The sequence below is a fragment of the Dendrobates tinctorius genome, unplaced genomic scaffold (genome assembly GCF_039654945.1).
Source record: "Dendrobates tinctorius isolate UK_male_01 unplaced genomic scaffold, ASM3965494v1 ptg000011l, whole genome shotgun sequence".
Lineage (NCBI taxonomy): Eukaryota > Metazoa > Chordata > Amphibia > Anura > Dendrobatidae > Dendrobates > Dendrobates tinctorius.
The window spans coordinates 46,417,501-46,435,108 of NW_027361679.1; the positions used below are offsets into that span (position 1 = coordinate 46,417,501).

Genomic DNA, 17,608 nt, shown 5'->3' on the forward strand with positions numbered 1-17,608 from the left:
TGTTATCAGTGTTTGGATCAGTGTGCCATCAGTGTTTGGATCAGTGTGCCATCAGTGTTTGGATCATTGTGCCATCAGTGTTTTGGATCAGTGTGCCACCAGTGTTTTGGATCAGTGTGCCATCAGTGTTTGGATCAGTGTGCCATCAGTGGTTTGGATCAGTGTGCCATCAGTGTTTTGGATCAGTGTGCCATCAGTGTTTTGGATCAGTGTGCTATCACTGTTTAATCAGTGTGCCATCAGTGTTTGGATCAGTATGTCATCAGTGTTTGGATCAGTGTGCCTTCAGTGTTTGGATCAGTGTGTCATCAGTGTTTTGGATCTGTGTGCCATCAGTGCTTGGATCAGTGTGCTATCAGTGTTTTGGATCAGTGTGCCATCAGTGTTTTGGATCAGTGTGCCATCAGTGTTTGATCAGTGTGCCATCAGTGTTTGGATCAGTGTGTCATCAGTGATTGAATCAGTGTGTCATCAGTGATTGGATCAGTGTGCCATCAGTGTTTGATCAGTGTGCCATCAGTGTTTGATCAGTGTGCCATCAGTGTTTGGATCAGTGTGTCATCAGTGATTGGATCAGTGTGCCATCAGTGTTTGATCAGTGTTTGGCTGTGCCATCATTGTTTGGATCAGTGTGTCATCAGTGTTTGGATCAGTGTGCCATCAGTGTTTTGGATCAGTGTGCCATCAGTGTTTTGGATCAGTGTGCCATCAGTGTTTTGGATCAGTGTGCCATCAGTGTTTTGGATCAGTGTGCTATCAGTGTTTTGGATCAGTGTGCTATCAGTGTTTTGGATCAGTGTGTCATCAGTGTTTTGGATCAGTGTGTCATCAGTGTTTGGATCAGTGTGTCATCAGTGTTTGGATCAGTGTGCCATCAGTGTTTTGGATCAGTGTGTCATCAGTGTTTTGGATCAGTGTGTCATCAGTGTTTGGATCAGTGTGCCATCAGTGTTCGGATCAGTGAGCCATCTGTGTGTCATCAGTGTTTGGATCAGTGTGCCATCGGTGTTTGGATCAGTGTGCCATCAGTGTTTTGGATCACTGTGCCATCAGTGTTTTGGATCACTGTGCCATCAGTGTTTGGATCAGCTTGCCATCAGTGTTTTGGATCTGTGTGCCGTCAGTGTTTGGATCAGTGTTTGGCTGTGCCATCATTGTTTGGATCAGTGTGTCATCAGTGTTTGGATCAGTGTGCCATCAGTGTTTGGATCAGTGAGCCATCAGTGTGCCATCTGTGTGTCATCAGTGTTTGGATCAGTGTGCCATCAGTGTTTGGATCAGTGTGCCATCAGTGTTTGATCAGTGTGCCATCAGTGTTTGGATCAGTGTTTGGCTGTGCCATCATTGTTTGGATCAGTGTGTCATCAGTGTTTGGATCAGTGTGCCATCAGTGTTTTGGATCAGTGTGTCATCAGTGTTTTGGATCTGTGTGCCATCAGTGTTTGGATCAGTGTGTCATCAGTGTTTTGGATCTGTGTGCCATCAGTGTTTGGATCAGTGTTTTGGATCAGTGCTTGGATCAGTGTGCCATCAGTGTTTTGGATCAGTGTGCCATCAGTGTTTGGATCAGTGTGCCATCAGTGTTTGAATCAGTGTGTCATCAGTGTTTGGATCAGTGTTTGGATCAGTGTGCCATCAGTGTTTTGTATCTGTGTGGATCAGTGTGCCATCAGTGTTTGGATCAGTATTTGGATCAGTGTGCCATCAGTGTTTGGATCAGTGTGCCATCAGTGTTTTGGATCTGTGTGCCATCAGTGTTTGGATCAGTGTTTGGATCAGTGTGTCATCAGTGTTTGGATCAGTGTGCCATCAGTGTTTGGATCATTGTGCCATCAGTGTTTTGGATCAGTGTGCCATCAGTGTTTGGATCAATGTGCCATCACTGTTTAATCAGTGTGTCATCAGTGTTTGGATCAGTATGTCATCAGTGTTTGGATCAGTGTGCCTTCAGTGTTTGGATCAGTGTGTCATCAGTGTTTTGGATCTGTGTGCCATCAGTGTTTGGATCAGTGTTTGGATCAGTGTGCCATCAGTGTTTTGGATCAGTGTGCCATCAGTGTTTTGGATCAGTGTGCCATCAGTGTTTGGATCAGTGTGCCATCAGTGTTTGATCAGTGTGCCATCAGTGTTTGGATCAGTGTGTCATCAGTGTTTGGATCAGTGTGCCATCAGTGTTTTGTATCTGTGTGGATCAGTGTGCCATCAGTGTTTGGATCAGTGTTTTGGATCAGTGTTTTGGATCAGTGTGCCATCAGTGTTTGGATCAGTGTTTGGATCAGTGTGCCATCAGTGTTTTGATCAGTTTGCCATCAGTGTTTTGGATCAGTGTGCCATCAGTGTTTTGGATCAGTGTGCCATCAGTGTTTTGGATCAGTGTGCCATCAGTGTTTTGGATCAGTGTGCCATCAGTGTTTTGGATCAGTGTGCCATCAGTGTTTTGGATCAGTGTGCCATCAGTGTTTTGGATCAGTGTGCCATCAGTGTTTTGGATCAGTGTGCCATCAGTGTTTGGATCAGAGTTTGGATCAGTGTGCCATCAGTGTTTGGATCAGTGTGTCATCAGTGTTTTGTATCTGTGTGGATCAGTGTGCCATCAGTGTTTGATCAGTGTGCCATCAGTGTTTGATCAGTGTGCCATCAGTGTTTTGGATCAGTGTGCCATCAGTGTGTCATCAGTGTTTTTGATCAGTGTGCCATCAGTGTTTGATCAGTGTGCCATCAGTGTTTGGATCAGTGTGTCATCAGTGATTGGATCAGTGTGTCATCATTGATTGGATCAGTGTGCCATCAGTGTTTGATCAGTGTGCCATCAGTGTTTGGATCAGTGTGTCATCAGTGATTGGATCAGTGTGCCATCAGTGTTTGATCAGTGTGCCATCAGTGTTTGGATCAGTGTTTGGCTGTGCCATCATTGTTTGGATCAGTGTGTCATCAGTGTTTGGATCAGTGTGCCATCAGTGTTTTGGATCAGTGTGCCATCAGTGTTTTGGATCAGTGTGCCATCAGTGTTTTGGATCAGTGTGCCATCAGTGTTTTGGATCAGTGTGCCATCAGTGTTTTGGATCAGTGTGCCATCAGTGTTTTGGATCAGTGTGCCATCAGTGTTTTGGATCAGTGTGTCATCAGTGTTTTGGATCAGTGTGTCATCAGTGTTCGGATCAGTGAGCCATCAGTGTGCCATCTGTGTGTCATCAGTGTTTTGGATCACTGTGCCATCAGTGTTTGATCAGTGTGCCATCAGTGTTTTGGATCAGTGTGTCATCAGTGTTTGGATCAGTGAGCCATCAGTGTGCCATCTGTGTGTCATCAGTGTTTGGATCAGTGTGCCATCAGTGTTTTGGATCACTGTGCCATCAGTGTTTGGATCAGTGTGCCATCTGTGTGTCATCAGTGTTTGGATCAGTGTGCCATCAGTGTTTTGGATCAGTGTGCCATCAGTGTTTTGGATCAGTGAGCCATCAGTGTGCCATCTGTGTGTCATCAGTGTTTTGGATCACTGTGCCATCAGTGTTTTGGATCACTGTGCCATCAGTGTTTTGGATCACTGTGCCATCAGTGTTTGGATCAGTGTGTCATCAGTGTTTGGATCAGTGTGTCATCAGTGTTTGGATCAGTGTGCCATCAGTGTTTTGGATCAGTGTGCCATCAGTGTTTTGGATCAGTGTGCCATCAGTGTTTTGGATCAGTGTGCCATCAGTGTTTTGGATCAGTGTGCCATCAGTGTTTTGGATCAGTGTGTCATCAGTGTTTTGGATCAGTGTGTCATCAGTGTTCGGATCAGTGAGCCATCAGTGTGCCATCTGTGTGTCATCAGTGTTTTGGATCACTGTGCCATCAGTGTTTGATCAGTGTGCCATCAGTGTTTTGGATCAGTGTGTCATCAGTGTTTGGATCAGTGAGCCATCAGTGTGCCATCTGTGTGTCATCAGTGTTTGGATCAGTGTGCCATCAGTGTTTTGGATCACTGTGCCATCAGTGTTTGGATCAGTGTGCCATCTGTGTGTCATCAGTGTTTGGATCAGTGTGCCATCAGTGTTTTGGATCAGTGTGCCATCAGTGTTTTGGATCAGTGAGCCATCAGTGTGCCATCTGTGTGTCATCAGTGTTTTGGATCACTGTGCCATCAGTGTTTTGGATCACTGTGCCATCAGTGTTTGGATCAGTGTGTCATCAGTGTTTGGATCAGTGTGTCATCAGTGTTTGGATCAGTGTGCCATCAGTGTTTTGGATCAGTGTGTCATCAGTGTTTGGATCAGTGTGTCATCAGTGTTTGGATCAGTGTGTCATCAGTGTTTGGATCAGTGTGCCATCAGTGTTTTGGATCAGTGTGTCATCAGTGTTTGGATCAGTGTGTCATCAGTGTTTGGATCAGTGTGCCATCAGTGTTTTGGATCAGTGTGTCATCAGTGTTTGGATCAGTGTGCCATCAGTGTTTTGGATCAGTGTGTCATCAGTGTTTTGGATCAGTGTGCCATCAGTGTTTTGGATCAGTGTGTCATCAGTGTTTGGATCAGTGTGCCATCAGTGTTTTGGATCAGTGTGCCATCAGTGTTTTGGATCAGTGTGCCATCAGTGTTTTGGATCAGTGTGCCATCAGTGTTTTGGATCAGTGTGTCATCAGTGTTTTGGATCAGTGAGTCATCAGTGTTCGGATCAGTGAGCCATCAGTGTGCCATCTGTGTGTCATCAGTGTTTTGGATCACTGTGCCATCAGTGTTTGATCAGTGTGCCATCAGTGTTTTGGATCAGTGTGTCATCAGTGTTTGGATCAGTGAGCCATCAGTGTGCCATCTGTGTGTCATCAGTGTTTGGATCAGTGTGCCATCAGTGTTTTGGATCACTGTGCCATCAGTGTTTGGATCAGTGTGCCATCTGTGTGTCATCAGTGTTTGGATCAGTGTGCCATCAGTGTTTTGGATCACTGTGCCATCAGTGTTTTGGATCAGTGAGCCATCAGTGTGCCATCTGTGTGTCATCAGTGTTTTGGATCACTGTGCCATCAGTGTTTTGGATCACTGTGCCATCAGTGTTTGGATCAGTGTGTCATCAGTGTTTGGATCAGTGTGTCATCAGTGTTTGGATCAGTGTGTCATCAGTGTTTGGATCAGTGTGCCATCAGTGTTTTGGATCAGTGTGTCATCAGTGTTTGGATCAGTGTGCCATCAGTGTTTTGGATCAGTGTGTCATCAGTGTTTGGATCAGTGAGCCATCAGTGTGCCATCTGTGTGTCATCAGTGTTTGGATCAGTGTGCCATCAGTGTTTGGATCAGTGTGCCATCAGTGTTTTGGATCAGTGTGCCATCAGTGTTTGGATCAGTGTGCCATCAGTGTTTTTTTCGGAATGGCAAAAGAAACAGAAATGACATCGCTTCTCCTATACTTTTCAATGTTAAACACTTACACCATGGATGACACAGGCATATCGTCTGTGTGCTGTACGTGTTTTTCACGCGCCCGTAGACTTGTATTGGTCCTTGTCATTTGTGCTGCCAGCATAAATTTGGACATGTCTCCATGTGGTTCACTTAGACACACGGTCCATGTGAACACACTGACCTATGGAGATCAGCATAGGTTATAATGGGCACGACCTTGTGGCATCTGTGAAAAAAAACGGAGGCCACACGTACTGCAAGCACAGACATGTCGGGGGCCTAAAGAAGGACTTTCTGAACCATAATGACTGAAATGTAATTATATTTCCTGTAATTGTCGCATCATTATTGTTGATGTATTTCATAAATAAGAAAGAACATAAGTCATTGAATTGGGAAAGATGTGTCCTGGCGTTTTTTTCTTTTTTTTGTTTTCATATTGCGAATTACAATCGGCACAAACATGCAATAGGTGCAAAGCCTTGTAAGCTTCTACCAAGAACCTCTTCCTGTGTACTTCTCGAAAAAAAAGGGACAGCACTCCAAAACCCAAAAATCATGTGTAATGGACTTTATTCAGCCCATGTGGCAATGTTTTGGCTCAAATACATCAGAATTGTTCTCGAAAGCGTAAAAAGGCATGGAGAAAGATTCTGATATACTGAGCCAAAATATTACCACACGGGCAGAATAAAGTCCATTACCCATGATTTCTGGAGTTGGAGTGCTGCCTGTTTTGTCTGTCTACGGCTCATTCAGCTATGTATCAAGAAGCCAAACCATGAATCAGCACACTGTATGTGCTAATATTTGACTATAAATGGATTCACCCAACCACTAACCATGAGTGGAGAAAAAGGTTTGATGTTATCATTCATATTCTCTGAAAAAGGCCAAGAAAGCAAAAATTCTGCTGGGGTATGTAAAATTTTGAGCACATCTGTATATGAAACTTAACGACATCAAGACCTTTGACGTATATTTACGTCAAAGCTTGTATCCCTGCCTTTGATGTGGGCTCTCACATCAATCCCACTTGTTGCCCCGCACATGATGGCTGATTTAAATCAGCCATCATGGGTGGTACTCCGCCCACGGCTGATAAAGAAGTTAAATCCCCCTGTCAATCAATGACAGCAGGATTGAACACTTGCTGGCTGAAAGTGCATCGTTCATTTGGCCCATCGGCGCCACTGTCATGTGATTGTGGGGCGCTGATGGGTTGTTAAGACAGTTGTGAGTCTGCTGATGACCCTGTGCCTGTCATTGCAGTCCTCCTGTGAACACTGGCCTGTGGCTGAAGCCCTGCTATGTGTAACTCAAGCGATCAAATGATCACAGCTTCAAGTCTCCTAAGTGGACTATTAAAACCAGTAAAAAGTGAGAAAAAAAGTTTTAAAAAATAAAAAAGCACAGAAGTTCTATTCACCCCCTTTTCCCTAATAAAAATAAAACTATAATAATAAAATAATTACATATATTTGGTATCGCTGCATTCATAAAAGTCCGATGTATCAAAATATAAAATAAATGAATCCGATTGGTAAACAGTGTAACGGAAAAAAAATCAATATGCTAGAATTATTTTTTTTATGCAGTAAAATGCAATGAGGCAATGTAAACATTGTACCTACCCCAAAATGGTATCAATAAAAACATCAGCTCAGGGCGCAAAAAAATAATTTTCACACAGCCCCATGTACTGAAAAATGAAAGCTTTACAGGTATCGGAAAATGGTGACATAAGCAAAAAAAATTTTTCTTACAAATTTCTGAATTTTTTTCTTTTTCATCACTTATATGAAATAAAAAAAACAAAACAAACCTACACGTTGGGCATCTGCGTACTTGTATTGACCTGGAAAATCATATTGCGTGGTCAGTTTTACCATTTTTCCATAAAGTGAACATGGAAAAAAAATCCCCCCAAAAACAATTGTAAAATTTTACTTTTTTTTTGCAATTGCAATGCAGTTGGATTTTTTCCCGCTTTCCAGTACATCATATGATAAAATGAATGGTGTCATTCAAAAGTACAACTCATCCCGCAAAAATCAAGCCCTCCTACGGCTATAAGTACATAAAAAAAAAAGTAATACCTCTTGGAATAAGGGGAGGAAAAAAACGAAAGCCCAAAAACAGAACATCGCAAGGTAAACTGCCATTACTCCTACATAGAATATGCTTATAAAATGAAGGAATGGCCAATTTATGTGTGCTCTGTAGCCACCACAAGGTGACCTTTCTCTGGGTTCACATTAACCATTTTTAGCAAACATGCCTCTCTGAACCCAAAGCCTTCAAATTTAAAAGGCAGGTAGAATCCGATGCTGAGGCATGTCTGATAGAAATGGTCAGGTACCATCAGAGAAAGGTCGCCTTGTCGTGGCTGGTGGGCACGCATGACTTGGCCAAGCAATTTATATAGCATAATGCCATTTCACATACGCAATGTTAGCATATATCTTAGCACATACAGTGTGTCGCTTCACTCTTTGTTTTGTATCTATCTTTCTATCTACAGTAAGCAGAAAATGTAAAAAAAAAAAGTTAAATGTGAAACCAGTCCAGTGGTTTTTGTATTCACTTCAAATGCATTTACTTTTACCAAAAAATCCAGACATTAATAAAATGCTCCAAAATTCTAAACCCTCCCTACCGCAAACCAAGCAATCACTCTACCTGCCTCTAGTCTGCTGCTGAAAAGACATACCCCAAAAAATTCAGAAAAGAAAGTGGAAAAAAGAAGGGAAAGGGAAAACAAAGCAAAACTGGACATTAACAACGACCTACGACCACTGCATTTATCCCAGATGTTCCTCTACGCTTCCAATTGCTCCCTGCCATAATATCAATATTTCTCATTTAATGACACTGTTCATAACATTACACCATTTAGTAACTGTGGGAGTTTCTTTTGCTCCCCAACAACTAGCCCCTAAATATTGTACCAAAAACAGGAACTCCGTAATTTAATAATGCCATGAAAATGTTATATGAAAGCTTATCATCTGCTGGATAGCTTGGGAATCACAGACAATGTGAACATTCATCCTCTTCTCTTCATTTTAACTAGGGTCTCTGTGACGGACACAGACGGGACCCTGTGCAAGAATAGTATGTGGGCCCCTCTTTGGGCTGCTTGATGAGTTGGAGGTGGACGTGGGTCCCCATTACCTCTTGGGTCCCTGTGCCACTGCACAGGTTGCACCAATGACATGTCTACCCCAGGGTGTATTGCAAAAAAATACAATAAGAGGCGATCAAACATTGTACCTACCCCAAAATGGTATCAATAAACCATCAGCTCAGGGCGCAAAAAAACCCTACACACTGTATTAAATTGTATCATTTAGTGATTCTCGTTTAAGAAAACCTTTCCAGTATTTCTATATTCACTCATCCGTAGTATCTCCCCCATTTGCACCCACTCGCTGAGCACTGTGCTGACTTCTTCATACCCTTTTATAACTATCTCTCTTTTTGTCCGTCTAAGGCCAAGTTCACATTTCCATTTGCACATTCTATGGCATTCATGTGCATAAAATAAATCAGTTGCATTACGGATGACACAGGAATCAGAGGAGCCCTAATGATTATTATGGGGTCGACCTTGGTTCAATTAGGTACAAAAATTGGCCGTATCTTTTAAGCTCTGCTTTCCGGATGCATTACATATATTTTTCAATAAACATCATGTATTGTGTTCTGTGGTATATATATGCACCTCATTTCTATTGCAGGTATAAAGAGAGGCTGAAAGAAAAATTCCTAAAAGAAGCCAGCCATAAACTGAACTTTTCCGGTGCTCTCAATACCCACCAATGGAAATTCTTACCAAAAGGACTTGATGATTTTCGAGATGGCTATCCCTCAACTACCGGTACTCCTCATGTTTCCACGAAAAATAGGCATGCTCTTTTCCTGCACAATATTGCTACTGACTCAGAAGCTTCACAGAAACAAGAAAAAAAGTTTACCAAAGAGCAAGCTTACTTCTCAAAGCTTCTTCCACAACAGCAAGCGCGCCGGGAATACATTGCTGGGATAGAATATGGCCTGGCGCAACACCCACTAGCTCTTTACCCTCACCTGGAAGAAGGAATACCACCCGAAGTAAGAATAGTCTACAGTGCAACTCATTCAGACATCAGGGTCTAGTAAAGTCCATGATTGGCAAAAAAAGGGGTTACACATAATTAATATCACCTTCAAGTAATCGGAGATTTTTAAAATACTGTTTTAAAGCAAGACAGGTAGAAACTAGACAATCTAATAAAACTAACCGGAATAGATGCACAAAAATACGGAATTAGCGAATTACATGAGGAAGTTCGACCTGAAAAGATTCTACAAATCCTATTGAAAAACAGGGAGACAGCTAAAAGTAGGGTTCCGATTCGTTAAGACTGATGTTTTGGAATAGTATGCTCCAAATTCATTAAGAGGTGCATGCCACTTAACTAATACGGCGCATCTTCTAAGTGGCATGCGCCTCCTTGTGCCATGCTTGAAATGCTATTCCAGAAGCTGGAGTAACATTACTTGCATAGCGAACGCCAACTAACATTGATGAATTTGATGGGCGGCTACTCCCCAACTTCAACCGTTTTTGCAGATGCCCAAAACTGGTGTGCAAATGCCAAAAGTCATAATTTTTTCTGAGCAACTGCATGTTAAGCACACATTTTGGGACCTTTCAAAGAGTTTTATGCCTGTTTTGTGGCATAAACACTTTGATGAATCGGGGTCTATGTGCATAAAAATAGACAATCTTTATTTAGAAAATAAAAAAAAAATTAAAAGAAATTGAACAGTTTTAAATTCATTTCCATGGGGAAGACAAATATGTAAATGGAGGAGAAACATAATACTAATAAATGAAGAACAAATAGATGAAAGCACAGTCAGGAGGTGTAACTCAGTAAATATTATGAAAGTTATGTATGTACAGCATAAGTAGCTACTACAGCCGAGAAACGTATTAGCTCCAAGATGAACAAGTAAGTAAGTAGCAAAGAAATGTAAATGCTATTTGGCGTTCCACCACAAGGTAAGAATCAGGGGGGCATATCACCTACCTCCAAAGCAGTTGGAATTGTGCATTATGCTGAGCTATTGGAATGCATATACTGTTCTTGCACAGGGACTCTCTTCTCTCTGTGTCTGCCACTGGTTAAGAAGATATACATCGTGGAGCTAATATACTTTTGCTGTACATCTACAGTGGTGTGAAAAATTGTTTCCCACTTCCTGATTTCCTATTCCTTTGCATGTTTGTCGCACTTACATGTTTCAGATCACCAAACCAATTTTAATATTAGGGAAAGATAACACAATTAAGCACAAAATGCAGTTTTTAAATAAAAGTCTTTATTATTAAGGGAAAAAGAAATTCAGTCATACAGGGCCCATCACACTACCACCACCATATTTGATTGTTGGTATGACGTTCCTTTTCTGAAATGCTGCGCTACTTCTACGCCAAATGTAATGGGACATACACCTTCCAAAAAGTTGAACTTTTGTCTCATCTATCGAGTATTCTCCCAAAAGCCTGGGGGAATATCAAGATAACCTTGTAGGGGGCATAGAGAGTAGAATTTCAATATTTGCCGATGACACTAAACTCTGCAGAGTAATCAATACAGAGGAGGACAATTTTACATTACAGGAGGATTTATGTAAACTAGAAGCTTGGGCTGATAAATGGCAAATGAGCTTTAATGGGGATAAATGTAAGGTCATGCACTTGGGTAGAATGAACAAGATGTATAATTATGTGCTTAATTGTAAAACACTAGGCAAAACTGTCACTGAAAAAGACCTGGGTGTATGGGTGGATGACAAACTCACATTTAGTGGCCAGTGTCAGGCAGCTGCTGCAAAGGCAAATAAAATAATGGGATGCATTAAAAGAGGCATAGATGCTCATGAGGAGAACATAATTTTACCTCTATATAAGTCACTAGTGCGACCACACTTAGAATACTGTGTACAGTTCTGGTCTCCGGTGTATAAGAAAGACATAGCTGAACTGGAGCAGGTGCAGAGAAGAGCGACCAAGGTTATTAGGGAACTAGGGGGTCTGCAATACCAAGACAGGTTATTACACTTGGGGTTATTTAGTTTGGAGAATCGAAGGCTTAGAGGTGATCTTATTACAATGTATAAATATATGCGGGGACAATACCAAGACCTATCTAATGATCTTTTTACTCTTAGACCTGTGACGGGGACAAGGGGGCATCCTCTACGTCTGGAGGAAAGAAGGATTAAGCATACTCACAGACGCGGATTCTTTACTGTAAGAGCAGTGAGACTATGGAACTCTTTGCCATATGATGTTGTAATGAGTGATTCCCTACTAAAATTTAAGAAAAGTTATCAAAATTAGGTCTATTTACTCTAGAAAAGAGAAGACTTAGGGGAGACTTAATATATATGTACAAGTATATCAGAGGGTGATACAGAGATCTCTCCAATGAACTGTTTGTACCAAGGACTGTGACAAGAACAAGGGGGCATTCTCTTCGTTTGGAGGAAAGACAATTTCTGCACCAGCATAGAAGAGGGTTCTTCATGGTAAGAGCAGTGAGGCTCTGGAATTCTCTTCCTGGGGAAGTGGTGATAGCCAACTCACTGAATGAATTTAAGAAAGGAATGGATGCTTTTCATGTGAGTAACAGTATAGAAGGTTACGAATAACATAATATTATAGGTAGATGATTGACCCAGCTTAGGGGAAGGAATTTTTTTCCCTATGGAGAAAATTGGCTTCTACTCTGTGGGGTTTTTTTGCCTTCCCCAGGATCAACAATGCAGAACAGCTGCACTAAAAATAGGCTGAACTAGATGGACATAAGGTCTTCCTTCAGCCTTCAAAACTATGTTACTGGATGCCTTTCTTGAAAAGTATAATATTACAGGGTATATACACTAGTTTCCTTAATATTGCGTTGATCCAGGGAGCTAGTCTGATTGCCGTATGTGGAGTCGGGAAGGAATTTTTTTTCCCCAATGTGAAGCTTACTGTTTGCCACATAGTTTTTTTTTGCCTTCCTCTGGATCAACATGTTAGGGCAAGTTAGGATAGGATATGGGTTGAACTAGATGGACTTAAAGTCTTCCTTCAACCTTAATAACTATGTTACTATGTTACCTCATCCTTTGGACTTACTCAGTGGTCCTCCACAGCCATCCACACAGATGGACATACATTAGACCTCATCTTCACCCGCCTCTGTTTCCTATTTAATCTCACAACCTCTCCCTTCCCCCTATCTCACCACCATCTACTCACCTTCTCATCCTTGTCCTTCTCACCTGCCCCCATGTCCAGCCACTAGCACATACTCGCAGAAACCTCGCACACCTAGACATCCACAGACTCTCAGACTCTCTTCTACCTCTGTCCTCCATATCTTCACTCCACAACATGGACAGTGCCACCGCTATCTACAACGCCACCCTCACATCAGCCATAGCCTCAGTCACCCCTCTCATGCATGGCAAAGTGCGACAAACCAATAGGCAACCCTGGCACAACAACCTCACCAAAAAATTTTGACAAGCACCCAGGGTCACGGAGCGACGTTGGAAGAAAGCACGCCTGCCAGACGACTTCACTGCTTTCAAACAAGCTACACTTGCCCTTAAATCAGCCCTCACCTCTGGTAAACAGATCTATTTCACAAACTTTGTATCTTTATTATCTCACAACCCAAAACAACTGTTCAGCACATTCAACTCTTCCTCCGCCCACCACTGACACCTCCAACTCCCCTCATCTCTGCTGAGGACTTTGCCACCTACTTCAAAAACAAGATTAACCAAACAAGGCCAACCTTTACAGTTCCACCACCCCAACCGCTCCACGTACCAGACCTCTGCCCTTCCCTAATAACTTCCCTCTCCAACATCACTGAAGGAGAGCTTACTCATCTCCTTTCCAAATCACGCCTCACCACCTGTGCACTTGACCCCATCCTTTCCCACCTGCTCCCCAACCTCACTAACATGATCATTCCAGCCCTAACCTATCTCTTCAACTTATCCCTAACTTCTGGTACCTTCCCCTCTGCCTTCAAACATGCCACCATAACACCCATCCTCAAAAAATCAAACCTTGACCCAACTGCTATGCCCAGCTATCGCCCCATATCACTGCTCCCCTTTGCTTCCAAACTCCTTGAACAGCATGTCCATGCTCAACTTTCCTCCCACCTCTCATCTAACTCCCTCATTGACATCCTGCAATCTGGCTTCCGCCCCCCACCACTCCATTGAAACTGCCCTGACCAAAATTACTAATGACTTACAGCCAAAGCTAACAGACAGTTCTCCATCCTCCTCCTTCTTGACCTGTCCTCTGCCTTTGACACAGTTGACCACTGCCTACTGCTACAGATTCTTTCTTCCCTTGGCATCAAAGACCTTGCCCTGTCCTGGATTTCCTCATACCTTTCTGACCGCACATTCAGCGTTTCCCACTCCCCCACTACCTCCTCATCCTGCCCTCTTTCTGTTGGAGTCCCCCAAGGCTCTGTCCTGGGGCCCCTACTTTTTTCCATCTATACTCTTGGCCTAGGACAACTCATAAAGTCCCATGGCTTCCAGTACCACCTGTATGCAGATGACACTCAGATCTACCTCTCTGGCACAGATGTCACCTCTCTGCTGTCCAGAATCCCGGAGTGTCTATCAGCCATATCCTCATTTTTCACCTCTCGTTTCCTAAAACTCAACGTAGGATACTTTCACACTTGCGTTTTTTTGCTGCGCGTTTTTTGTGCACACAAACGCATAAAAATAATGCATCATGTGCTTGTGTGCGTTTTTTTGTGGGTTTTGGTGCATTTTTAAAAAAAAATGCATGAGTTTTTTGCGCATACGTGTGCATTACAATGCGCACGTATGAGCACCCATAGACTTTAATGGGTGTTTTGCTGTAAAAAAAACGCATTGCATGCGCATGCGTTTTTTGTGGCAAGTCAGACGCACAAAAATGCAACAGGATGCATTTTGTGCGCCAGAGCGCACTTCAAAAAAACGCATGCGCATACAAACGCGTACGTGCGCATATGTATGTGCACATATGCGCACCCATGTTAAAGTATAGAGGGAAAAACGCATGCATTTTTTTGCGCTAAAGCACAGCGCAAAAAAACGCAAGTGTGAAGCCAGCCGTAGACAAAACTGAACTCATTATCTTTCCTCCATCTCATGTATCTTCCCTACCCAATCTATCTATTATGGTAAACGGCATCACGCGCTCTCCCACGCCTGAAATCTGCTGCCTCGGAGTAACTCTCGACTCTGCCCTGTCCTTCAAACCATACGTCCAATCTCTTGCCACCTCCTGTCGCCTCCAACTCAAAAATATTTCCAGAATCCGTCCCTTCCTCAGTCCTCAATCTACTAAAACTGTTGTACATGCCCTCATCATCTCCCGCCTTGACTACTGCAACACTCTCCTCTGTGGCCTCCCTGCCAACTCTCTTGCACCACTCCAGTCTGTCCTCAATTCTGCTGCCCAGCTAATCCACCTCTCTCCTCGCTACTCCCCTGTCTCCCCCCTCTGCAAATCCCTCCATTGGCTCCCAATTCCCCAACGAATCCAGTTCAAACTATTAACACTGACCTCCTAAAAAGCCATCCACAACCTTTATCCCTATATCTCTGAACTAATCTTTCAATATCTTCGCTCACGTAATCTTCGATCCTCCCAAGACCTCCTACTCTCCTCCACACTTATTCGTTCCCCACACTACCGCCTCCAAGATTTCTCCCAAATATCCCCTATCCTCTGGAATTCCATGCCTCAACACGTCTGATTATCCACCACCCTTGGATCGTTCAAATGGAACCTGAAATCCCATCTTTTCAGGAAAGCTTACAGCCTGCAATGACCATTTTGCCGCCTCACCACCGCCTGAGCTGCCGCCTCATCACCAGAGCTGCTGCACCCCCGACCTTCTGTCTCTTCCCCACTATCCCGTAGAATGTAACTCCGCAAGGACAGGGTCCCCTCTGTACCAGTGTGTCATTGTAAATTTGTTTACTGTTAATGATATCTATAACTTTGTATGTAACCCCCCTTCTCATGTACAGCACCATGGAATTAATGGCGCTATATAAATAAATAATAATAATAATAATAAAAAAAAGGGGCAAACATTTTTTCGCACCACTGTATCTGGAGGTGGCCACCAATCCAGCAGGAGGCAGTTTCTATACCTTTTTGGGTTTGTACGTCTGCTATTGCTTGTTTATACAGCTCATAATATTTGCCGAGGTAACTTTCCATCTATTATTTATATATTTATTGCTATTATGCAGCTGTGTCCTCTGGTGTATAAGTTGCCCCTTTTCTTCCCTGTAGAATTAAATTTTAACCTGTACAGTTCCTTTTTTTTTTAATCAGATCATTTTTATTAATAAAATTACACAATAATGTTTTCACAAAGAGAGATCAGTAGAACACAGAGATTTTCAATGTTACGTGGTATCATTATATATTATTGTTATACAGAAAAATGCAATGAGGTTGTCATCTTCCAAGGATTCAAATTTTTTTTCATTAAACCAAACTAATACAACCCTCACTCCCCAATAACACTACATAGAAATATGTACAGCATTCATACTTTATGTTCACTTAAGTTGCTCTTTAATGAGCTTAATAAAGCTTGACTACTTTTGTAGGAATAATTTTGATTTTCTCCTTGCTTTTCTTTAGAATCCGTAGGATGAAACTAGACCAGACTTGTACTAGACATGTTGGGCCCATTTATCTTCTTTATCTCACTTCCAGAAATCTGCCACATTTTGTAAATCCCGTTGACTTGTCTTAATTTAGCTCACAGCATATGTGCGATTTTTTGGGGCAATTTGAGCAATAACCTGTAATTGTCCCCCAATATAGATACTGTAGTTATGCAATACACCTTCAGTATTTTACATAGCACCCTTCATATTGTGTTCCTCAGCTTTGCTTGTCAGATTGATGCAATGTATAATAATTTTGTGTGACATGATCACTTTTGAGCCAGCTTTTGAACTTTTATTGGATAATCTGGCAAAAGAGATCACATAGATGCCATGAGCATTTTAACCACAAATGCATTTATTTTCTTGTTTGAGATGTGAATTTAACTGTACAACTATTATATAATTTGTGAAGCTATTTGAAGAAATTGTGGGCATCCTGGACCCTGAGATGAGACTGAAGAGTGCTTCAGGATTCTATGAAGGTATACCAGAAGAACAGGAGGTAGAGAATTTCCTGGCGCCACCAGAGGTCCTGGAAGTACAAAGTGTGAAATCACGTGATGCCAGCACAAGACAATCCTCCATGTAAGATTTCATAGTTTTAAGCAACATGTACAGAGTGGGCCATTTATATGTATACACCTATATAAAATGGGAATGGTTGGTGATATTAACTCCCTGTTTGTGGCACATTAGTATATGGGAGGGGGGAAACTTTTCAAGATGGGTGGTGACCATGGTGGCCATTTTGAAGTCGGCCATTTTGGATCCAACTTTATTTTTTTCAATGGGAAGAGGGTCATGTAACACATCAAACTTATTAAGAATTTCGCAAGAAAAACAATGGTGTGCTTGGTTTTATCGTAACTTTATTCTTTCATGAGTTATTTACAAGTTTATGACCACTTATAAAATGTGTTCAAAGTGCTGCCCATTGTGTTGGATTGTCAATGCAACCCTCTTCTCCCACTCTTGACACACTGATAGCAACACCGCAGAAGAAATGCTAGCACAGGATTCCAGTATCCATTATTTCAGATGCTGCAAATCTCGTATCTTCACAATTGCCTTCAGATGACCCCAAAGATAAAAGTCTAAGGGGGTCAGATTGGGAGACCTTGGTGGCCATTCAACTGGCCTTCGATGACCAATCCACTTTCCAGGAAGCTGTTCATGCATTAATGCTTGGACCTGACACCCATAATTGATAGTATGGTGTGGGGTACAAAGATAGTGGGGCCATTCCTCATCAATGGAAACCTCAATGCCACTGGGTGTCTGAAATTGCTACATGATGATGTGTTGCCATCTTTATGCACTGAAGATGGCACGTTCCCTGAGTTTTTCCAGCAAGATGCTTCACGACCACATTATGGGTGTCAGATCCAAGCATTCCTACAAGGAATTTGACCCCCTTAGGCTAGTTTCTAACTAGCGTATGAAGGAACTGCGGAGGGCTG

General features: G+C 42.4%; 1 protein-coding gene across 2 annotated transcripts in view; it reads left to right on the plus strand.

The window, feature by feature from the left end:
• FAM47E (family with sequence similarity 47 member E) overlaps positions 1-17,608 on the plus strand; it is a 72,350-nt gene that overhangs the window by 3,352 nt on the left and 51,390 nt on the right. For both annotated transcript variants that reach the window (XM_073541884.1, XM_073541878.1), the window contains exons 2-3: positions 9,119-9,491; positions 16,561-16,733. In XM_073541884.1, the coding sequence (XP_073397985.1) occupies positions 9,119-9,491; positions 16,561-16,733 (546 nt within the window). The remainder of the gene's footprint in view (positions 1-9,118; positions 9,492-16,560; positions 16,734-17,608) is intronic.